This window comes from Astatotilapia calliptera, chromosome 20 (genome assembly GCF_964374335.1).
Source record: "Astatotilapia calliptera chromosome 20, fAstCal68.1, whole genome shotgun sequence".
NCBI classification, from domain to species: Eukaryota; Metazoa; Chordata; class Actinopteri; order Cichliformes; family Cichlidae; genus Astatotilapia; species Astatotilapia calliptera.
Genome location: NC_137441.1, coordinates 20,808,169 through 20,833,653, shown reverse-complemented (window position 1 = coordinate 20,833,653; position 25,485 = coordinate 20,808,169). Strand labels below are relative to the sequence as shown.

Sequence of the window (25,485 nt, the reverse complement as noted above, 5' to 3'; positions counted from 1 at the left end):
CTACATCTACATAAAGGTACAGTGTGCAAAATATCACCACTAGATGTCAGTAGATTGCAGGAAATTGTAATTAAACTGCTGATCAGATGGAAAGTGTGATTTTTAAGACATTTGAGCCTAACATTAGCGAGCATAAGGTTAGCTTATAACCAGCTGCTATTGTTTAGCTGACTTGTTTTTACTTGATAAGTAATTTAAAGAATTAAAAAAAAATAGCATTGTGTATATTTATTTCAGTGTTTATTTAAGAATTAAACATTCTTTTTTTAATTAAATAACTTAAAAAATTATGGTGCCAAAGTCACTTCAATCAGGTAAATCTGCAGAACTTTTGTAATGGAACATTTGGCTTTGAGTTTAGATGCTTTGATTTCTAAATGTCTATATGGTATTAGAAGTCAGTATTGTAAGCATAGTTTGATCCACAAACTATATATTAACGATTAATGTAGTTTACTGGTCAAAAAAGTACATCCAATGTGGATGTAGCTGCATTATTTTTAATTACCACCAGGGGGTGACTCGTATGGTTGCAAAAATAAGACTAGAACTCTGTGGGGAAAAGGGTTCTTTTCTGCCTGGATCTTGATATGATCACAATAATGACTTTTATGACTTTTATGCTTTAAACATTAATTTAACTTAAATTTAACTTTAACTTTTATTTATTAGCAGGGATGGGCATTTACATCAAAAATAGAACTTCATATTTACTGGTCTCCTTTTGACGATTCGTTGACAACTGCCAACCCCAATCTTCTTTCACATGATTGTGCATAGTTGTAGTAGACTTGCACCATGCTAACTTTACCTTGTGTTTGCCCTGGTCCACATTGATGTTTTAGAACATTTTGACAGAGTTTCTAAGTAGTGATGGGATTTCCAGCTCTTTTCGGCTCCGAACCGCGCCTAGCATCCTGGAGCACTTCTGTTGTGTTTTGTACGTTTTTTGGAGTTTTTACGTGTTTTGGAGTTTGTACATGCTTTGTCTCTAGGTGCCACCGTAAATATACACAGCAAAATCTCCAGTGTTAAATTAACACTAGAGAGTGTCTATATGGGTCCACTCCTCTGAGTGTTAAATACAACACTGTTGAGTGTTAAATTAACACTTTTGACAGTGTTATATGTTTAAAAGTAACCTAGTCAGTTTTGAAGATTAACAATGGCTAACACTGAGCAGTGCTGATTTTCTAACACTGGAAAATAACTCAAAATGTTAGAAATATTCCAGTGTTAGCAAACCAGCACTGCTCAGTGTTAGCCATTGTTAATCTTCAAAACTGACTAGGTTACTTTTAAACATATAACACTGTCAAAAGTGTTAATTTAACACTTTTCAGTGTTGTATTTAACACTCAGAGGTGTGGACCCATATAGACACTCTCTAGTGTTAATTTAACACTGGAGATTTTGCTTTTATTTATTCACTCCACATAAAATGTAACAAATAAATCATATAATACAAAAAACAACTATTCACATTTCAACTTTTAACTATTTAAATTTTCAGCTTTTTCCTTTTAAACAAATTTAAAGTGAAACAACACAAAACACTGCAAACCACAACACAATTAAATACAAATTAAAATATGAAAAAAAAGAAGATGCACATTCTCTGTCATATGGGTCTGCATGAATAAACTTTCTGAATCCTTTATCATCTACAACTGAAAATAGTTGTGGATGATTACTACACCTTTCTAATGTGACGTTGTTGTCTCTTTCTCTCTCTCTCCCTCCTACTCTGTTCCTGTGCGAGTGTAACTACCGCCCCTCCCCCCTCTTCCCAGCACAAAGCACAAGGCTCCCGTGCGGAATGAAGTGGGAAAAAAGTGCGAGAGAGAGGGTGAGAGAAAGAAAAAAAAACTTATGGCTAGTGATAAGGATCAAATGATCCGGCTCTAAGAGCCGTTTCTTTCGCGACTGAAACATCACTAGTTCTAATCCACTAACGCCACCTTCTGGTTGTAGAGGTGCATTGCAAATTGAATGGTAAATGGACTGATTCTTATATTGCGCTTTTCTGCTCTTCCAGAGGACTCAACGAGCTTTATACAACATGCTACGTTTTTAAGTGCTTTCTAGCTAACATTCAGCTCCACATTCATACAATTTAGGATTTAGCAACTTGCCCAAGGATATTCGACATGCAGACTGGGGCAGCCGGGGAGTGAACCACCAACCCTCCAGTCAGTAGATGACCTGCTCTACCTCCTGAGCTACAGCGACCCCATGTGCTGGTAAAAACAAAGGATTTTAATAACTAATAAGTGCTTTTGCTTTAGGTTTCTAGCTTTCATGTTTTACAGGGATGATCAATTGTGCTTTTTGTGCCTAGACAAGTCAACAGGTTTTTGTGAAAAAGGTCTGTTGGTCATGGCACAAATTCTTGTGGCAAAGTTCATCATATCTGAATAGGTTACAAATTTTAAATGCTGCCGTTAACACACATTTTCATTTGTTTTAAATGGGCAGCCAAGCAATTTCCATGGGCAAGAAGCATTAAAGAAAATATTAATTAATTGGCAAACAGAGCAATAATCTCTATACAGAACTCTCTATTTCATCTGAAATACATCATAGTTTTGTCTTTCTTGTTTTATTTCAAACTAATCTTTATTATAAGACCATAAGTGGTGCAAGTCTTCTTTATGCACGTCCAAGTAACTATATAGATATGCATGTGCTTTTCTAATGGAAAATACATTTGTGCTGCTATACTGGTGTGGTTATATTAATATATATAATATCCTGATAGTATACTGCACCTTCAGCTTCTTAGACATTTTATTGTGTTTTGAAATAAATCTGAACATTTAAGTGGCATTAATCATCAGGTTACCCTCAGTAACCTACACAGACCTAATGTTGTTTTAGAATTTACCACCAGTAATTAGAATATATCACTTAAAAAGGGCATTTGGGTTGTTGCTATGGCCCTTCAAACTGTGATTATCTTGTTTCCTTTATTTGCTCTTAAGTTGTAGCTAAGAGTAAATAAACTGCCTCCAGTCTGCCTGCAGTAAACTGATTTTGCCTGATAGATTTTAGAAAGAGAGAAAAAGAGCTCTGCGTCAGTGTATGTAACTCTCTGGTGACAAGGGCATAAAACTGTTTTTAGCACTCTGAACGTGAATGTGACCACAGCAGCCTTAATTCCCGTGAATAGAAACAAGTTTAAAACAACCAAAACTCAAACTGAGAAAGTAAACAGAAAGTACCTTGGACAGCAAGGTGACTATAATCACTGTAAGTGAGGATGGAGGATGATCAAGCATCTCTGAGGACACGCCCACTGAAGCAGCATTTTATTACTCTACTGTTTATTGTGTAGCTAATGGAGTGAAGGGAAAAAAAATCAAGCATAGAGTAATTTCAGTAAAGTCATGAAGCTAAGGTTAGTTACTGACATGGCAGACCACAATGCTGGAATCCCTTCAGGACAAGACCTGTGGATAACTGTGGTGATAGCATTGCACAGATCTTTCTATCTGCTGTGACATATCTTAAAGTGATTTACCAATAACTGTCCAAATCCAAGTATCCAAAACCAGAAGAGATTTACCTAAGAAGACTGGAGGCTGTATTTAATCTTTAAGAAGTTCATTGAAGTAAAGAATTAAGGTTCTAAATAGTCTTACATTTCAAAACATCAAAAATGTGTTGTGCATTTGTTAATGTGGGATACTGAGTGAAGATTGATGAGAAAAATAAGGCAATATTTCCCTTTTGAATGTCTAAAAAGTGAGTGTAGGTATGAGCCTTTTACTACTTTTGGCTTTAAATGACTCAAGCAATATGAAGTTAATTTGGTTTTATTAATACTGGCTGTGGGATCTCGTAGAGTATAACATGCCATTGCTTTGTCTGTAGGAAAAAAAAAAAAAAATGTAATTTTGTTCCAGTAATGTGGAAAATAACCGACCGGTATAAATGCTTTTTTTTTGTTCATACTGTAAACGCTTTGTATACCACAAAGGTCTGAGGTGTTTCATTGGTTCTTGAGGATTATTGAATTATGAAACACAAATGTCATGAACCTCACACTGTATGGAGTCAATTGAACTGATTATAGAGATCTGTAGAATTTTAGTACATAAAAAACTACATAAAAACCTGTGTGGCTTGGCCCTGCTACGAAACACTCACACCCACGCGTTCATAGCAGGGTTTTCTGTCAAGATAGCAGCATGTTAGACGTCATCACGTGCCATTGTAAGTCAAGGTGTTTTTTGTGTGTGCATGAAGGCATTCTGGGGGTGTTTGTTACATACACATACACAAGATGATCCCTGCCATCATAGCCTGGCATGCAGGTTGACAATAACGCCGTCCTCAGGGAGATCTTTGACAGGAAGGTCGCTCAAGTGTTCCATGCTATGGTCGGTGTTCTCGCAGCTGCTTTGTGGTGACTCTGGGGGAGGCTGGTACAGGATACTGGCTACCAGGAAAAAGATGGTCCCCAAAACCTGAAACAGAGGAGGAATAAAGATGTGAAAGAGATCAAAATATGACAAATTTGCACAACTAATTCAAAGTTACTGACATACAGTCGGTCACTGGAATGTCAAAAAATTTGCTATAGCATAGTAAAGTGATATCATTTTAATTGAAGACGTTTAACAAAATATTACACTAATCACTAAAGAATTGTCTGCTATGCCTCCTCTGTGCCAATAAAATGAGTGGACAAAGCAAAAAATTAAGAATATTAATTAAACTAAAAAACAAACAAAAACAAAACTGAGAACACTGAAATGCTAATGTTGGTATAGTCAGAGGTTTATATACACTCATGGCTATGAATGTCAAGGAAAATGTGGCCTTTTAATGATTTCTTTAAACTGTTCTTTTTCTTTATTTAAGAGGATGATTCTGCAGCATACATATTTAAAGACTTTAAAAAACAGGAATTGGGTGGAATACATATACATAGATTCACTTATTAAATCACGCAGTAAGTGTTGCTTACAATGTATTTGAACTTGTCAAGGCCAATACCTATTAATATCCTGTTAGTGATTTTGATTGATTGAAAAATAGAAACTGTTATGAATAGTATTGCATGCAAAGTATGTTTGTTTTAAACTTAGCTACTTGGTTATCTTGGAAAATATTTAGTAACCCTATCTGGTTTTATATTTCATTTAAAAAAAAAAACACTATAAAAAGATAAACGGTTAAAAGACATTTGGGAGTGAAAAAAATCCGTCAAACAACCTGTTCGCCTATGAATCATTAATACCTTATAGAGGATTCCAGCTACTAGTGTGTACTGGCTCATGGCTGAATTGTGATAAAGGTAGCAGGATCCCTGCTCGCCACACTTATCCTGCCACATTAAGCAGGATAGGTCAATCACTGAGCCAAAGGCTATGGGTCCTGGAATACCACCTGCGAGAAGAAAAAAGAGACAAAATGGCAGAACATAAAGCATTTTGATTTTGCATGGGCATCTGTGTAAAAGTTAATCTAAATAAAGAATGCACTTGGCCTACCAAGTGTGCGCACTACAATCCACTGGATACCAAGTCCAAAGGATCTCTGACTGTCAGGTACACACCTATGGAGGGCAGGGTTAGCCAGACATATTAGAATCAGAAACAGAATACTTTATTAATCGCTAAGGAAATTATGTGGTTAGAGTTGCTTAGAGAGAATAATAACAGTAGCACACTGAACTAAACAAATAATACAATAATTTATTAATTATCAATTTTATTTATAGAGTGTCTCAAGGTGCTTAAATGTATTATTAAAAATGTATTGTTTATTTTATTCACCAATTCAAATTATACTAGAATTTTGTTAAAGATAGACAGTTTAAGAAATACTTTGAAGCTTAGAGCTCAAATGAATGACATTAATAAATGAAACAGAGTGTGATACATATTTAGTACATTCAGAGGTTTAAGTGTGGCCACCTACCTGAGTGTGGCAGTGAGTGCTGGGATGCTACAAAGGAAGGTGAAGCTGATAATGATGAAAAGCAAGGAGAGGAAGGCTGGCATGTGATGGCAAGAGCTGCCACACTTCCCTGCCAGAGCAAAGCCTTCCTCATCCCATGACACATTACCCACCACACAGCTACATCCAGAGTACACCTAGAGGCGAAAACATAAGCCAGATATAAATGTATAATGTATAACTACTGAAACACACTTCAGTCTCTACATACAGTGGGCTATATAGTTATTGAACACGTTGCCAGTTTTCTAAGTTAATTTCTAAACATAATATTGACATGAAATTCTCCCCAAATGTTGATAACAACCCAACCAAATTACACATGCAAGAAATCAAACCATATAGATGTCCATAAATTAATATATGTGTGTAATAATGAGAATGGACACAGTCCATGAACATGCTTACTACTATGTATTTAATACTTCATACATAAGCCTTTGTAGGTGATGATGGCTTTAAGACACACCCTGTATGGAGAAACTGGTCACATGCATTGCTCAGGTGTGATTTTGTAGTTTTCGTTAACTTTATCTGTATTGTTATTTTAAGGTTGGAACTGACTCTTAAAGAGCACATTGTGACATTGTTTCCCTTTGTGTGTCCCCTCTATGTTGTCTTGTAGGTCCCTGGTAGGAACTGGACAATCTTTGCTTCTATCAACACCCGGCCTGTCTTCTCTTTCTTTTTGGGATATCTTCTGATGTATTACTTTAGGTAAATAAAACCTTATATTTACTCTATCATTCAAACACCTATCTGACTGCTGATAGCACACAAACCAAGGTTAGGTAAAGTATAATGTTAAGGTTCTTTTTGTAGGCAGGTGGATATTGGTTAGGCTTAGGCACCAAAGTTACTTTGATTAGTTCAGAGAAAGATTGTGGTTTGAGTAAAAATATAACAAGTTGGAACCCTTTTAACTGTTGCATCACAGGAACACTAAAGAGCATCTTGTGCACATCTCTGGGACACCAGTGGATTTGACTAAACAGCAGAGAATTTTTATCATAAAAATCAGAATAATCATTTATAAATATATTATGAAGTATATAAAATCTTGTATCTATCCATGTAATCAGTATGCAGTTATTCTCTTTTAAGTCTCTTCGAAGATATGATATAATCCTAAACATTGTACATAATTTCATATTTGCAATATTTTTTTTGCATCTCTGTCAATAAAATGCACTTTTTGCACTGCAGTAAGTGGCTCTGCTGCAAAATTCAGCTTTTATTCTAAAATGTATCAATGAAAGTGAGCCACAGAGGATTGTGCATTTTTCTGCTCCTGAGTTTGAAATAATTGTAAAATAACTCAATATTTCAAAACAGTCAGATTGCATCATTTCTGCAAAAGAAAAGATTTTAGCTTATCAGACACATGTGTATCACAAAGCCATCCCCTGTAAAAGCTCAGGCTTTCTGCTATTTCCCAATCTGTCTAAAAAATATGGTGTAATTTCCCCTGTGAGCAAAGTGTGAGCGATACCTGTTTGCCCGTTGAGAGTTGGGTGTGGTTAATGGAGGTGCAGCCAGCATGGCAAGGGGAGTAATACATCACACCGTCTGCCCCACACACTGGGTTGTAGAGCTCTCTGACACAACTACAGCCTGCATTACAGCCCACATCTAAGGAAGAGCTGCAGTTAGGAGGGAGAGAAAGAAGGACAGAAATGAGAGGAAACAAATGAGGGGAGAGCGTGATAGAACTGATGAGGATACATCACTAGAGCTCAGTATTAGAATGAACCACTGATTACTGTTCCAGTGATTGATGCTCACAATAAACAAAGCAAGTTAAATTGCAAAGTTTTTCCTTACACGGAGCCAAAAGAGAAAGCCACAAAGTCTAAACGTTTTCTAAACTCTTGGTTTCAGATTGTTGTTCTACTTTTTGTTCTATGTAAGAGGATAAATGTCATATAAACAGCTCTGTCTGCAAGCACAGAAGACTTCCAATCTGCTGATCAAACATTCTGTCAAGGCCAGTGAGAAGAAAGCTCGCTTACAGGAGCAATGTGCCCATTGATAAATGGGTGTGTGGAGATTAAGTAAAAAGAAACTGTTAACTACAACTAGTGTTTCTGCATGTACTGAAGCCGCACACATGCCCAGGGTACATTAGTCTTGGCCTTGTGTCCATCTGCAGAGTACAATACATCCTAAGTGGTAAAGCACAAATCCCCAATCTAATTAACCCTATAAGTTCAGAGTCATCATTGGAGTTAACCTGAACCTAAGAACACTTTGCAATCAGAAAATGTAATTTTACTTTTGATTAAACTGTTCTCCTAAGTCTTGGCAATCAAGGGACAAAGAAGATAATCATTCTAATGTATCTGCCTGACATCCTTCTCATTCAGATCAGTGATTATAATGGTTGGACTTGGATTTTTTTAAAAAGGCCTATCAGAATGTCTGTGGACAATATCCCAATGCTTTGCAAAGGTATCTTACTTTCCTGGAACTAAAGCAATACTTATATTCACTGGGTGAGTAGGCAGCAAGTGCAAGAACATCTAAAATAATCTCAGATATGGCTGGATGGTGTGGCACTGAGAAACATTGTGGTAAAAGATATCCAAATGAAATATGATTGGATTTATATTTAATTCAATTTCAATTCAATTTTATTTATATAGTTGCAAATCATAGCAACAGTTGCCTCAAGGAAGGTGAATCCCTGCAAAAAAAGAGAGGAAACCCCATCAGATGACGCCCTAGGAGCAAGCACTCCATTAAGCAGGAAGGGAAAATCTCCCTTTTAACAGGAAGAAACCTCCAGCAGAAACAGGCTCAAGGAGGGGGAACCATCTGCCATGACTGGTTAGGGGTGGGAGGGGGAAGTTTTATGGATTTATCGTAACATTTAATATTATATTAAATGCTTTTGTTAATATTTAATAATTTAATATTTATTAAAAGCAGTAATACTATATAACAGCCTTTTATTTTAAGGTAGCAATTTTTGTTTCCTTCTTAAATCTAAAGGGTAGCTGGCTTATTCCACTGCACTGCAGCTCAACACAAACAAAGTCCCTGTTTACATTTACACTGATATAAAACTTTTCTGCTCATTTGAAGCTATAACATGACAGTGAACACAATTTACCACAGTGCACCAATACTTCAAGTGTGACTTAAAGTCCAAAGTAATTTCTGGCCAGATATAATTAATTTGGTATTTTCTGGCTTGTGTTCACATGACAGCAGTAAAGAGGAACCACGAGGGAGGAACTTCAGAGAAAACATTACCTAGCACAGAGACTGTGAGCTGAATGTAAAACTTACCTGGTCAGATCTGACAGACAGGTACATTAACCTCTTGTAGAATAAAACTAACAACAGTCAGAACCAATTTAACTTAAAGAAATCATAACTAAAATAACGAGTTCTATACACAGCTTACCTGTTTCTGAGGTACAGTTTACTTGGGCTGTCATACACATTTTTGTACAGGTCCAGTTGCTGTTTAGTCTTCAGACCAGACTGGTAAGGCACTGTGACACCAGCCATGGGCACATTGGGGCAGTGGATGACAAAGATGAAGATGGCGAGCAGACTGACCATGGCACACATCATGCAGAAGCGGATGATACCTCGACACCGCAGGTTCAACTTCTTTACAATGTAGCCACCCAAGAAGGTGCCCCCACCTCCTGCTGGTACCACCATATATCCTGAGAGAAAAAGAATAAAAGCATAACGGATCAATGTTGTTGATATATGAAAGAGTCCCATCTGTCCAAAAGAGGAGCAAGACCTCCAGACTTAAAGAGGCATAAAATGATCCCAAACCATGAACCATGTAATATTTATGTCATCTGTAGTTTTTTGGGGGTATCAGGGAGAAATGTGATCATGTTGTGCTGCTCGTTGTGGAGGAAAACTGATTGATGATAAGCATTGACAGCCCGGGATTAGTAAAGAGGTAGTGAGGGCAGCTATGAAGAGGTTGAGTGGAAAGGCAGCCTGTGGAGGTATGCAGATATGAAGGAGAGAAAGCAGTGGACTTTTTTATTAGATTGTTTAACGCAATACTGGAGAGTGACAGGATGCCAGAAAAGTGAAGAAGAAGTGTGCGAGTACCAGTTTTCAGGAACAATGTGCAGAGCAGGTGATGTGCAAAACTGCAGTAATGCTGATGATGATCAATGAATAGCAGTAAGCAGCAGTAAACAGATTCATTTAAATGTCTGGGGTCAACCAACCAAAGCAACAAACAGTGGAAAAGAGAAGTGAAAAGGAAAGAGCAAGCAGCGTGGAGTAGGTGGAGATGAGTATCAGGGTGGATTTGTGACTGAGGATAGCAGCAAAATAGTGAAACGGTGGCACTGACAAAAGGGTGTGCAGACTGTGATCAGCTGACCTGTGCTGCAATTTCCATAGTCAGGGGTCTACGTGGATTTAGTCAACTGAATTCAACTAGATCTAAAGAGATCTTTCACTAGCTTTGTGGCCGATTTCCAGATATTACAAAAAGGGAGAAATGGTAAGTGAATCAAATCAGCATCATCAATTGATGTCTTCTAACCTTGATGTCAGCCAGCGACAACACCCTAGATCAGGGGTGTCGAACTCCAGGCCTCGAGGGCCGGTGTCCTGCAGGTTTCAGATATCACCCTGGGTCAACACACCTGAATCACATGATTAGTTCATTACCAGGCTTCTGGAGAACTTCAACACATGTTGAGGAAGTAATTTAGCCATTTAAATCAGCTGTGTTGGATCAAGGACACATCTAAAACCTGCAGGACACTGGCCCTCGAGGCCTGGAGTTCGACACCTGTGCCCTAGATGCAACCAGTCCACCACAGTGCATCACTGTAAACTTTGGCAGTAATTAGTTTGTCTGGTATTTTCATGCACCTTTGAATAACACAAAATCATATACATCAATTTGGTTTGTACGACCTTTCAGAATTGTTTTTTTTCTACCTGGGAGATACAACAACTATACAGTTATCTCCAAGACACATTATGTGACAAACTACACAAAAACTATTGATGTGTTTGGTGACATTTGTTAGGCTGTTTGGATGCTGGAACGCCCTTCTGGATCATTCTGACCTACTTTAAACCCTGACAATACAGTTGACTTGAATGTTGGAAAGCTACCAATGCTGACACAGGTTTACTAGGTAATTAATAACTAGTTGGCTAACTGCCCTGTACTATAGACAGTAAGTGTTCTACATTTTGACCTGTGAATCATACACCGTGAGTATCATACCATTTTATATTACGTGATTAATATTCTGAATCACATTCTGCAGTAATTTAAAAGTAGAATGAAAAATATGCAGCTTTTATATTCAGATATGAGTTTGCCAAGAAAGATACTCAAAGTAATTACAAATGGCTTATTAAATTATGAGATTAAATCTAGAATTAATAGCTGACCTTGTTTACTAAATTCAGTATTTTACTTCGTGAGAAACTTGCAGTTATAGTTTCAGCAGAGGTGCTAATGTTAGCTAACATTTCCCAAAGGTAAGATTGGATTTGATCGCCAAAACCAAACGATCCCTCCATGATATCATTCTATCATTCTACAGCAGGTGACAGTAGTTTTCCCTTTATTGTCAAATTGCTCTTTAGCCTAGCATATTACATTCAGTAGAACAGTATTGTTCCTTGTTTCTCTTTAACATTGTTACTAGCATAAACTACTATCTGACCTATATGATATTTTGGATTTTTTTGTATTCATTTTGTATTCATGTAGAGGTTGTGCTGCATTTGTTGACCTTCTAGACTATGATTATCTAGTATCCTCTCTTACTAGCAGTTTATGTATAACCTGCTAGTAAGAAATCACCAGCATAGGAGGCACTAAGGGAACGGTCTATGATTGAACAAAAGCACCTAAAATTTCAAATTTTCACAAAAAAATAGATCCTCTCTTTTAGATCAGTGTTATTTCACAAGCTGTTGTGAAGATTTTCTAAGGTTCAATAAATAAAGTAATAAAATGAGTTAAATGCATAGCGAAAGTTGCCCATGTGATGGGCCTCTTTACTTTTCACTCACCAAACCATGTGGCAGCCTCTGATGCACTGAGACTGAACTGTGATTCCAAGAACTTTGGACCAAAAGTGGACATGCCAGCAATGAGGGTGGCCTCAGTAGCCCCAGCCAAGCACAGGAACAGGAAGGTGGGATTTTTTAGGAGAAGCAGCACAGATCTGGAAATACACAGTAAGAGAGAGAGGGTGAGAGTCAGGGGGCATCGATGTGTGAAGCCACTGTGACTGAACAAACCTGAGCTTCCTTTTTCATTAATGCACCCTGCTCTAATCGCAAGATGTTCTTAATATAGAGCAGATACACACTGCTGTAAATCCAAAGACATATAATCAAGTTACATAACGTATCATGTAACTCTCTGTAATCTCCACAGAGACAGAGTAATAGATGCGATCACAGTAAGCTCATAGTATATATGGTTGTGAAATGGAAAGGAGCAATACTGTCACTCATTTGTGCTGTTCTGCATTCATAGCTGCCTGTCGTTGCTTTAGGATGACAGTAAACTTATTAACATTAAGGTTTTCTGTGACATTTTAGAGGTGAATTTGCATGGTGAACTAATCCTTGCATAAGCCACACTGATAAACCTGAGCTACATAATGCCAATGAGAAACAGCAGTAAAACCAGTACCAATGGTAAGAGAGCCCACATGTGGTTTGAGATGTCTGTCTCCCAGAACAGCAACATGGGGCTTAGGTTGAAAGCACTGCAGGCTTCATTAAAAGTAATAATTGCTACATGTAACAAACTAAAAACTAAAACTAATTAATCTGTATTCTCTAAAGAAAACAATATGTTTCTGATTTATCTAACGCATGGTTCTTTTGTTAAGCCAACTAGCCACTTTTCATGTAAAGAAACAAGGAGATGCAAACAATAGTTTGCATTGGAAAAAAGTGGAGGCTCTTTGCAGCAACAAAACAGATTTTACATTAATCCTTTTAACAGTCTAGTTATTAGTTTTTAGCCATTTAGAACCACCATTCCCAAATGGGATTTGTTTGTTTATCAGGATGATTAAGCTAGAGGTTATGGATGCATTTGCAATATTCTTTTTTCTGTACCAGGGGTCGCTTAGAAATTATTAATCTTAGTGCTGATCAGTACATTCCTAAGTGAAACAAACTAATCAAGATACAGATATCCTTCGGGATCCTGCTTCTTAATCACAGCACTGTGAGGACAGAGGTTTTAGCCTTGGTAGAGGTTTGTAATAGTGAACAGTTATTTATTTAAGTGGTTAGTATATTTGGGCGTCATCAGTGTAAAAGTGGGAAGCTGTAATACAGAAGTGGACCCAGAGGTAAAGCATGTCACAGGTCAGTGAAGCAGTGTTAGAAGAATAGTTACCAATGGTGATGGAAACGTACAGCTCAGGGTAGTACTAAAAATACCAATACATTACTCCGGATGATGAGGCAAGTGAGATCTTGTGGTTAAATGCATCAAATGCAGCAGTGAGATCCAGTAATATGCATGCAGCAGATTCATCAGCATGAAAAATGGCAATGGAAATTATTCATACAGCATTTTTCATTACACATAAACTCAATGTGCTCAACATAAAAGATAAAAAACAAAACAATGAAGCAAACTGTACAAAGTAATAAAATGCAATTTAAAATAGAAACTAGACGAGGTCGTGAAAGCATTTATTTCTTGAAGCTCTCTACCTTGGCATGTCTTTAACTGATTTGCCAAACTGAGGGTCTGAGGCAGTGGTGTGGCTTCCATCCTTAAGCTGGTGGGCCTCAGACACACGCATGGTCACATACTCCTGAGAGCCTGCAGGAAGACACAGAAAAGTAAGAGTGAGGCTGTTTCGAAAATATATGGTATTTTACATACCAGAGTACCACCTAATGTATTAGTCAGTGTTTTTTTTAATGCCCTCGCTGTTATAAAGAAGACTGGCCATGGCCTTTGCTGGCACCTGGTAGTTGCCGTGGGTAGCCCAGGATGGGAAATGCCACCAGCAGAGCGGCTGCTCCTCCTGCTAAAAAGCCAATCCACCAAGCCCCAACCCAGTGAGGGTTCTCTGGCGTCATCTCAGGCCTGGAACATCACGCACATATGATTAAACACATTTATAGAATCAGAATCAGAATATTGTATTGATACCCGATAAATTATGTGCTCACAGTTGCTCCAAGACAGTAAGAATAGTACCTGACTAAACTAAATTAAATAATACAATATATTACAAAGTTACAAAATATAACAAAATAGCTCTAATATATACAAACAGCTAAAATATAACATTCCCAGTATATAACACTAATTAAATATATATGGTTGAAACTGAGATGCCTCTCTTATCAAACTGTAAAACGTTTCTTATTTTCTCTGTAGAGGATCTGCAATAAAGGTGTGCAACTGCTGCAGTGCGCACTTGTGCATTAGCTGGAGGAGTTGTATGAGAGATATGCACAGGCAGGAATGAACCACTTGACCTTTAAAGAGGCAGATCTCTAAAACATCTTGTAATGAGACAGTATTGTTCTATTGTGTATATTTTTATTCTACATTCTCCCATTGTCTATTTCATATCACAATATTTGACTCTATTCCACATTCTGCATGTCAGCTTTTGTTTATTCCCAGTTTAGTAATCTGTAATTGGTTTTAGTGCATTGCATTCTAGTCAGTGGTTTTCTAAATCATTATTTTGGCCATTTTAGCCTTTATTTATGTATTGGAAATGACAGTAAGGTAACTAGGTGAGAGGATAAGGGGCACTCTCCCTAGTCTTGCCCTGTAGACTAGAACCCAGGCCCTTGCAGGCCTATGTGAGGTAAGCCATAGCAGTGCCCCGACTCAGTTCTATTCTATTATACTGATCTCATTTCTTTTTGAGTCAGTTATCCTTGTCCATGGTACCAACCAAAGCAGACTCACGTTAGATGGATCTCAGTGTACATGTTGAGGAAGTAACCACCCAGCAGGTAACCGGCTGCTGGACCCACAATGGCTGCTGTGTAGAAGATCCCTAAGGGGAGGGGGGGAAGACCATAGACACAGAGCAAGGGTGTGTCAGTACAATGACTCCAGCGTCTACCTCCTGTTTCCTACTTAGTCTTCCTGTCCTACAGGTTAAAAGGGCCATTGTTCTTTATATGGGCTCTGCATCTAGAAAATTTCCTGTTGTGTTTGTGTGTTTTCATAAAAGCAATGTGCTCTGCTGTTATTTGAAAGAGAATGATAGCTAAATGCTGAAAAGGGGTCATGACAGGAGCCTAGAGGGTCAAATTTACAAGACTTGCAGTAGATGGCATCAGACAATGACAGTGCTCAATATGTACATTTGGGGCACATTAGCTGCGTTTACCAAACAAGCCCTTTTATCTATATCCAGTTCCTTCTTAATAGAGATTATACTGGATGGTTGCTGGTAATAAAATTATTCTGTGGAAGAGGGACAGAGACTGATAAAAGAAGGTAGACAGCTGGTGAAAGAAGTCGTGCTGTAACCGTGAGAGTATATATCTGTTCATGCACCTGCATTAGCATGTGATGCTCAAACAAAAGTCTACATTTACATTGAGCTAAACAAATAGATATATTTGAGCCTGCACCTGCAAAAGAATTATTGCTAAAAGACACAGCTGGGATTGTGTTCAGTGCCTGCTGTTTGCATATGCATTCTCACTATTCTATTTAATCAAAGCTCTGTCAAAATAATTAATCTTCAGAGAGAGTTATCACTGTCCAGCTGACAAAATGAGCCAAGCAGCACATGAATCAGCACAACTATGGCCTTAAACCTTGTATCATTTAAAAAATGCGGGAATTTAACAAAGAGTCATCAGTTTAACAAAGATGATGGAAGATCAACATAGAGCTGCACAACTGATGGAACATATATCATTGTGATTTGATGTTTAATCAGTTGATTCATTTATGAAAAAAAAACTAAACAACAACCAATCAGTTAATAAGCTAATAAATTATTCAAATATTTTTTCAGAGAGAGTAGTGGTTTGAATTTTTATAAATTCTCAAATTTTGATGGTTTAATATATCTATTAAATAATCAATTTATTATCACAACTTCAGTCCCATATTTCTAAAATGACCAAGTCTCTCTAGAAAAACGTCTCGGCACTCATCTTGGCATGAACTCGCATGTCGTCCGTCCCCCCCCCACCCCCCACAGATAGGAATAAGCACCTGTCTAAATGAATAAGCTGGCCACTGAAATATAAAATGTAGGTATGGTACATTACATTTTAGTTTCTGGTAAGCTACTACTGCTACTACTGCTTTACTATTGTAATTAATAGTTATCCCCACTACCTAACAGTTGAAGCTATTATTTAACTGATGAATGACTTTCTGGGGTAATCCCAGGAATGCTGCATCTTTACTATTTTTTCAGGGACTATAATGTCAAATGCTTGGCATGAGATGAGAGAGGTGACAACAGTATGTTTTTTTTTTTTTTTTTGGCATAAATTATCATCAATCATAAATAAATGAATAGGGTTATAGTAAATAATCAACTGCAAACAAAACAGATAAAGAAGAACAGTCTGCTTGCTGCCATTTCTGGTGACTGTTACTAGTAGGACTCACCTATATAAACTGGTGCATAGTTGGAGTTGACATTCTCATCCAGGTATGTGACCCCTAATGTGTAGAGAGGCGTAGCGCCCATACCATGCAAAAACTGGCCAAGCATGAACACAAAGCGATAGCTGGACAGTCCTCCTGCCTCTTTGTTCTGACACGGGCTGGTACGGTTAGTAGAGCACATTCCTGTTTGCTCGGGTAAACTGACCTGGTAGGGAGGTGTAGTAAAGTGAGGCAAGGCAAACATCAGAGAACCCAGTGCCATGATAAGTACTCCCCATCCCAGCCAACGGGGCTTGTGACCTGTACCGCCGAAGTAACTGACAAAGGCCAGGCAGACGCATGCAGCAATGTCATAGGAACTGGCGATGAGGCCAGCCTGGTAGCTGCGCAGATCAAAGCGTCGCTCGATTGAGGTGATCACTGTGTTAATGAAGCCATTGATTATCATCCCCTGGAGGAAAGAGGCCACACAAAGGAAGAACAACACCCACCGAGGAGTGTTGAAAACTTGGATGCTTTTGGGGGCCAGAGCTCCCCAGCCACACAACTGATCTGTGTTAGTAGAGATTAACTTTAGCCCAATCTCTGCATTAGGTCTTGTTTCCCCCCCATATATTGGCCCAGGGAGTGCCGACGCCCCGGTGAAAATGAGTGGCTCATTAGTAATGGGACTGTCAGGGTTTCTGAGACCAGAGCCTATGGGGCTGCCTGTCTGGGAATCCACAGGACTAGGGGTGTCCAAAGAGGGGCCTCTGCTGAGAGGACAATCCTGCAGGTCCAGGAGCTCCTGTTTGGAGCTAAAAGAGGCATCGGCATTTAGCAAGACAGGCATCGCCCCTCTGAGGGGCACTGTGAGGATCCTGTGAAGTGGATTCTATGAACTGAGGCAATAAATCAATTACCTCAACAACAAAAAAAGGAAATTTGAAGTAATAAAGGGTCAAGAAGATATTGTGGTAAGGCCAGGTTCTTCTTGGAAATTATCTATTCTTGCTTTGTAGTTTGCACCTCATGTGTCCACGGCTCTTCGTGTGCTCCTTTTTATTTGCACAAGGTTGCATATGGTGTAAAGATGGCTTTGTTACTGTGATGAGTAATAGCATCCTGAGGAGAGAAAAGAAAAATTAGATAGATTAAATAAAGAAACAACCAACTTTTGTAAAGATTTAATGCATAAAGAAGTCATCATTAGAATTTATGTACAGGCCACAGACACTGTGACCTAGACCGATGCTTCATATTTTACCAAATGTATAAAAACACATACATACATATCTCTACATGGGCATTAAATAATTCCTGGCATTACCACCGCATTGTTTAAAGAACAGTTTTGCCTTTTAACATTATGCTGGTACAAAGACTCCTCTAACTGTGAGTCGATTGAAGCATTAGTATCAAGCATTGCACCCAATCTCAGAGTCTTACACATACAGAGAACTCATAAAACCTCAAAGTGCACACTGCTAATGAACCATAAGCATTGTTACTTTGCTCTAGTAATCACAAATAGAGCTTTCATAATCACCATCATGAAAATACTGTGCAGGTCTATTTGTTGCATAACAACAACACAACAACACAAGTGTGTATTTGATCCATTATTGCAATCTGAAAGCTCATTTTAACTGATGTAATGTATTTATTTATATTACTTTCTTTCATTGTGAAGTACAATGTGGAACACTAGAAACTCAATGTCCACTTGTCACAACACAAAACAAGCAGCCTTACTGACCTTCAGGGGGTCATATTTGACAGTGACAGTGATAGAGCTTAATTGGATGCATAAACAAAACAGAAGAGATTTACTGAGAAATAAGAAAAGGCGCAGCACAATAAAACAGTTTGGTCGACATATTAAATACATGCAGTACAAGCAAAGTTCTTGTTAGTTTTCCCACTCAAAGCTTGGACTCCAAGATTTACCCATCGTACGTTTTGGAGTGGCAGCTTAGAAACATCTGAACAGTGAGTTTAACTGAATGCAGGAATAGCTTCTGAGCATGATCTGATGATGCTAACCTCTGAATGTTGGTTTAGTAGCACATCAACAAGTTTACTCCACCTTTCTAAGTTGTCATTATTGTGTCACTTTTATGTATCGTCAGCCTTAACAAGTGAAAGATGAAAAGCCATTTTGTTCAAGTTGTGAAAAGATTTATAGAAAGAGAACTCTTTAAATCTAAATTTGATTGAGCAATAAAAACACACTCAATATCCTTGCCAACTCCTCAGATGATGACTGGTAAAACCAAAAGCCTCCTCGTTATGTAGTGACTGTACTTACCACTGTACCAGCGCTATGGAAAAGGAAAACGTGTTTCCCTGATCTCAACCAAGAATGAAGAATTGTGTTGCAATGTTCAAAAACACCTTGTTCATAAACTTCTACATACAGTTATGTAACTGTGCTAAAAATGTAAAAGAGAGCACTTCCCTCTATGCCAATACTGTAAAAATCTCTAAAATACTCGCTAAAAATCTTTTTAAAAAACCCCAAAACATTTCTATTGCCAACACCTTTTAATCACCTTTTAATCTTTAAAATATTTACAACGTATCACACACAAAGCAGTTAAAATATAAATTAAATTAAATTATAAATAGAATCAGTTTACCCTCCTACCTCTATTCCTTCATATAACAGCCAACAGGACTGCTAACAGTTGTTAATCTGGGAAAATGAAAACATTTGACAGAGATGGAATAAGAGCGGCAAATAAAGATGAACAGTTACAGAGAGGTATATCCATGCTAGGTCCTAAGCCCATTTCTCAAAGCCTCTTATAACTGAAGGACTACAACAGCAAATTCCTACACAACAACCCCCGCCCCACATGATTGGAGTCCTGCAGGCAGCCTGCAGGGAGGAAAGGAGGGAAGTGTCACCAGCCCACATAGTCCACCTTTGAATTACTGCTCACCAATGAGCAGCAAAATTGTGAGCAAGGAGAAATATAGAAACAGTCATTTCAAATGTGGCTATAAATAATATTTGAATGTTGGTTAACAAGTTTTTGTGTTTTTTATATAGTTTTTCTTTATTTTAACAAGTGCACAAAGCTATTATTCACTTTATGTCTATGTAGGTTCTCAGTCATCCAGGTCATGGTAATCTAAGGAGCTTCCAAAGAAAAGTGACTGGACTTGTTTATGCTTCTTGAAGACAGTTCACCTTTCATCCGAGCTTCTTCAGTTCTAAGACTGAATGGTGGAGAGACCCAGGTTTTTAAGACCTATTGGAGCTTAAAAACGAATACCTTATCTGAATCTGAGGCAGAGGTGCTGTGCTGCCTCAGCTGCTACCAGGCAATTTGTCTTATTTCAGCCACGAAACATTCTGATAAACTCCCCATCACAGAATAGTTTACAGTTTTGTTTTGTTTTTTAATTTTATCACAATACAACTTAGTTGATTATATTTGTAAACCAACTGCTATTTTTTTTAACTTGCAAATTAAATCACTTTGATCACTTAAAATGTACTGGAGCCAATGTTTATGAGAGATTTGCTAGCCCTGGAAAATGTTAGTTCATATTAAAAAATAAAAAAGTCTAATGCAAAACGTACAGCTTTTAACAAAACGTGGACTTCTATGTATTTATTTACTGAAGTCAGAGGTAAAGCTATGCACTTAGTTTGCGGAGAAACAGGTTGATGTGTTTAAGGATTGCAATTTGAATTGCTATTACAAGATCAAACACACTGAGAAATCAAAAAACTTGACTAATGCAAAGTAGGAATGGATATCTGAAACTTTGTTAGCAAAATTTCAAATGCAAAAAGGACTTTTGATCAGTCTGAATGCTGAATGAACAGCACTATGACAAGGAGTAGTATGTCCATGCAGTTAGTGCATGCTTGAAAAGGCTTGGACTGAAATGGGCTAAAATGACCGGAGCTAAAAATTAACCATGTTGTTGATGTTATAAATAAAATAGTTAACTTAAGTAGGGCAAAAGCACTGAATAACAAACGGTTTGGTGCACATCGAGGATTATGAGACTGAACATACTGATGTAGGAAACAGGTCGCTTGGCCTGGGCAAACGGCTAAAAAGAGTATGGGGCCTCATATGCATACCATATAGCACATCTTAACCTTTGGTAAAATGGTATTCTTTTATATGATTCTTATATAGCACTTTTCTAATCTCCCGGAACACTCAAAGTACTTTATACAAAGAAAGCGCACACAAGCATTTTCATCTATGGTTTTCAGTGCTTCCTAGCTAACATTCACACACATTCATTCTCTGATGGATGGATCAGAGAGCAACTCGGGCTTAGTATCTTGCCCAAGGATACTTGTCATGCAGACTGGGGGAGCCAGGGATTAAACCACTAACCTTCCGATCAGTAGATGACCTGCTCTACCCCCTGAGCTACAGCCAATATCTTTGAGATCTGGTGTTTTCATTTCTGATACCACAGGTTATAATAGCCTGCTCAAATTCAGTGAGCCTTTTAAAATGTCCCTTCTCTAACAAATGTTTGTAAAGGCAGACATTGTTGATTTATTTTTTATAACACCTGTGGTAGCTGGACTGACAATACCTGAATTCAACAACTGAGATCTATTGTCTGATATTGTTTATAAAAGACAGAAAATAAGAAAAATGTATCCTCTTTAGGAGAGCACTGTCGAATTTCAGACAAAAACAAGTATACATGCACCAAGGCATATATAGGCAGCCCTATGGTTTAGAACATGTACATAAAATCCATAAATACTGTATAAATACTGTATTTATGTGTAGAAAGTAAAATACTGTTTCATTTTTGATTTAACAAATGACCACTTTTTTTTATCACTAAAACTCAAATGCCTAAAACCTGTCCACTTCAGCTCATTACTCTGCATTAACATGCCTTAATGTCTGTGAAGGTTCTCAGTCATCCAGGTCATCGTAGTCAAAGGAGCTTGCAAAGAAAAGCGTCTGGACTTCTTTAAGTTGCTTGAAGACGTTTCACCTCTCATCCGAGAAGCTTCTTCAGTTCTAAGGTCAAATGGTGGAGAGTCCCAGATATAAACCTAGTGGGAGTAACCCCCCACAGAGGGACAAAAGGACCCCCTGATGATCCTCTAATCGCCTGAGCCAAGGTGGGAAACTGGGTGTGGGTCCCAATCAGCCAGAGTTTCGGGTGTGTTCATTGTGAAACCTGGCCCCACCTTATCATGCGAATTCCTGAGGTCAGATGGCCCAGGATGTGAGTGGGCGTTAAGGCGTCTGGGGAGGGATCTCAAAACTGGATTATAGATGGCAGAGAGTTGGTGTCGTAAACCCCCGCCTCTGTTCAAAGATGGTCACTCACAGTGGACATAGATGGCTTCTTTCACTCCTCTTTCAAACCATCTGTCCTCTCTGTCCAAAATATGAACATTGGCATCCTCGAAAGAGTGTCCTTTATCCTTAAGATGCATCGATGCCATCTGACCTCAGGAATTCGCATGATAAGGTGGGGCCAGGTTTCACAATGAACACACCCGAAACTCTGGCTGATTGGGACCCACACCCCGTTTCACACCTTGGCTCAGGCGATTAGAGGATCATCAGGGGGTCCTTTTGTTCCTCTGTGGGGGGTTACTCCCACTAGGTTTATATCTGGGACTCTCCACCATTTGACCTTAGAACTGAAGAAGCTTCTCGGATGAGAGGTGAAACGTCTTCAAGTAACTTAAAGAAGTCCAGACACTTTTCTTTGCAAACTCCTTTGACAACATGCCTTGATGCAGAACATGAAAGGGTCCTGGCAAGCAAATCAACACAAAATGAATGGTACCAACCACACTGCTGCGAGCTGTTGTCTGTTCAGCTGATCGCCCATGAAAAGAACAAGTATAAGGTTTTGGAGGGAAGCCAGAGCGTAAAACCTTATTATGCCCAAATGAAACTCGGGCTTATTTCCCCATTGAGGTGGGGCTGAATTCCTCATAAGCAGAAGAATTTGAGGTTTTAGACTGTGAGTTTTAACTTTGATGTCTAAATTATCATCAGTGTTGAACTATCAGAATGCTGTGATGCTGTGTTTAAGTTTTTTTGTTTGTGTTTAAGTTTTTTTGTTTGTGTGTTTAGGCTTAGGGTTTAGATTGGGGATATCACCAATTATGACTTAATTCCTCAGGATCAATATGCACCAGATTGCCAAGACAGGGGTATGAACTTGCATGTGTTTATTTAGACTGTACATTATTTTTCATTTATTTATTTATTTACATTTGGGTTTTTTTTTTTTCAGATTTTGAAAATGCTATAAAAATGGTGGCCATGCATTAATCTAACTTGGGGAGGGCAATTCATTTTCCCAAAGGGGTCACATGAGGAACTAGGACTATTGAGGAGGGCTGCACCAATAAGCGTATAAACAGATAAAATTAATATTGAGCAAAACTGAGTTCAGCTTGTGGCCACTTAGGAAAATCAATTGCCCAGCCCTGATCTAATTCAAACCTTACACCTAACCCAACACGTTATTCCCACGATCCAATGGTTGTTAAGAGGTTAAAAGTTATCAGGAGAGGAAAGGAGGTGGGCCACTATCAGGTGATGATGAGACGACCAGAGGTGGGAGTGTTTTGAAAGTTGAACCAGGCCACACTGTTAACAATGCACTTACAGTGAGGTAACACTTTCCTGTCTCACTGTTTGTTTGTCTGAAGCCAGAAATGGAATAGTTCTCAATGGATAATTTTTTTCTCATGTAATTTCGATCCAATTCTCCATCACGCCTTTTCATTTCTGTTTTCAAAGCAAGATCAGAGTGGGGAGCTGCAATATTAATAACCAACAAGCTCTGCCTTACCTAATGGGTCCTTTATCTTCACAGTAGAAACTTATTTATTTTGGAATGGGAAGACTTTCCTCCTCTGTGATACACAAAGGCTTTTGAAGTATCAAGAGGAAGTCTCTCATGTGGTTATTATAACAGACTTAGATGAAGCCTAAACTGTCAATCTCACACAGAAACACCACCGGTGTTTGTATACACTGTTGTAATATCTCACTACAAAAGAAACAATAGAAACTTTAGCAGGTCGTTGCTCTGGTAAAACTGGAAGCAGAGAACAAACTGTGAGACTCACTGTGTCAGCTTTGAGAATAAGTAACCCTGTTTGAACCCACTGATGATGTAATTCCAGGAACTGCTCTTTGAATCTTAAAGTGGAAAAGCATTGAGTTACAGCAAATTGAGCTACAGCAGCACTGTGCGTTTGGCCTTGTTGAACTTTTGCATGTCAGGCTAATGTTACATCTTTTGTGGGCGATAACAACCCAAGAATTCTTGGTTTTGTTCTTCTATAAATAGCAGAGACAAATAGTCAGCTTGAAATTCAATCAAGTCTGAACTTGAAATTGTGAGTCCTTTTGCAATTTTTCAGTTTTTTGGTTGTTGTTGTTTTTTTTGTTTTTTTTTTTAAAGAAAAACAGAGGTATTGGAAGCTCTTGTTTTTTGCTTATTGCTTCTTCGATGTGAACAAGACTTAAAGTGATACAACCATGAATGGCAACTTCAAGGTTTGAAAACATGAGGTAACATTTTAAAAATTATTTTTAATCCTTTTCCAGCTTAGCCAATATCCTATCTTGCAGGTCCGTTGCTCTTGCACTCAACACCTTCAACGCACCAGTTGAAGATATTGAGAAATCCTACCAATGGCTGCACAAAGTTACAGAGGTACTGATCATGGTAGGACAGGAACAAGCTCTAAGCACAAGATCAGTAGAGGCTGGGGACTATCACACCAGGCAAGACCCCAGGTGTAGGCTGTGCAAAGAAGCTCCTGAGACAATCCAGCACATAACAGCAGGCCAGGGCATACATGGAACACCATAACCAAGTCGCTTTCAAAATATAGAGGAACATCTGTGCTGGGTATAACCTGGAAAGCTGAGGTCAAAATCAGATAAACCCGCTAGGGTGGTGGAGCTAACAAAACTAAGATCCCATGGACTTCCAGATACAGATAACTAACTGGTGATAGTAGTGGTGGACAAGCAAAGGTGATAGCAACATAAAGAAGAAGGAACACGAGAAGCTGGACAATTATTAAGGGCTGAGAGAGGAACTCAAGGCAGGACCTTATCTATTGCTGCTCCTAATCTCTGGAACAATCTGCCCCATCACATTAGAGAGGCCCCTTCAGTGTCCACTTTTAAAACCCATTTTTATTCCTTGGCACATGACACAGTATGACCCTGATTTTATTGTTTTAGTCTAAAATCAGGGTCATATCTGATTTTAGAGTATTAACATGCTGATGGCATTGTATCTGACACATGTAAGTCAGTAAGATGGACATAAACCAAGTATAGCCTTAAAAATGAGAATATAATAGTAGTTATGTCTCAAACGTAACAAAGCAGAACACCCAACCTGATCATACAATATACCGTAGTGAGTAAGAGCTTTAAAATTTGTAATAAATCTCAGTGCTTCATGATAGACAGAATCCAGCATACATGTGTAAGCATATTAATCACATTACTACAATTAAGCAAGTGGAAACAAAAAATCATTTTCTTTATTCAAAGGTAAGACAGGACTTTATTCTAAAGTAAGTATCCAGTTTCAATTTAAAGTTTTTCACCAGTTGCTAAATGTGAGACAATTCTAATTTGTGAGTACGAGTTTTATCGTTGACTGTTCTACAAGGCCTTTGGCAATCAGGAAACAGAGAAAGTAGTCTTTGTAACTGAAAAGTATCAAAAGCTGTTTACAGGTCATGTATGTCTTTGCTTATTGTTGTATCTATTCTGTTGATATATATGTTAATCATTTCTTTGTACAATATTCAGTACTTACCAGCAAGGGATATCAACCTCTTCACGGCTGGTTTGGTACAGGCAGAATAGTGGAGGTGCACAAGTGTAACTGAGAACAGCGAAACTTACTGCATG

At 38.2% G+C, this 25,485-nt stretch overlaps 1 protein-coding gene across 1 annotated transcript; it reads right to left on the bottom strand.

Annotated features, from left to right (window-relative positions):
• Window positions 1-3,802: 3,802 nt before the first annotated feature.
• Window positions 3,803-19,558, bottom strand: slco4a1 (solute carrier organic anion transporter family, member 4A1). Its single transcript, XM_026154543.2, has 12 exons — window positions 19,212-19,558; window positions 16,583-17,686; window positions 14,906-14,996; window positions 13,941-14,062; window positions 13,681-13,792; window positions 12,007-12,161; window positions 9,383-9,653; window positions 7,463-7,613; window positions 5,932-6,107; window positions 5,502-5,566; window positions 5,249-5,397; window positions 3,803-4,472 (listed from the first exon to the last, which is right to left on the bottom strand). Exons 2-12 carry the CDS (start codon window positions 17,412-17,414, stop codon window positions 4,302-4,304), a joined length of 2,295 nt encoding a protein of 764 aa, XP_026010328.1. The 5' UTR covers window positions 17,415-17,686; window positions 19,212-19,558; the 3' UTR covers window positions 3,803-4,301.
• Window positions 19,559-25,485: the final 5,927 nt, after the last annotated feature.

What these genes read in the sequence shown, in the direction of transcription:
- slco4a1 (XM_026154543.2), bottom strand. Translation starts at nt 17,414, where the DNA reads ATGCCTGTCTTGCTAAATGCCGATGCCTCTTTTAGCTCCAAACAGGAG. An exon ending in AGAGGCTGCCACATGGTTTG is followed by an intron (nt 9,654 to 12,006) that starts GTGAGTGAAAAG and finishes TTTTTCTCTCAG; the next exon opens with GATATATGGTGGTACCAGCA. An exon ending in AACTCTCAACGGGCAAACAG is followed by an intron (nt 6,108 to 7,462) that starts GTATCGCTCACA and finishes TTTCGCCTCTAG; the next exon opens with GTGTACTCTGGATGTAGCTG.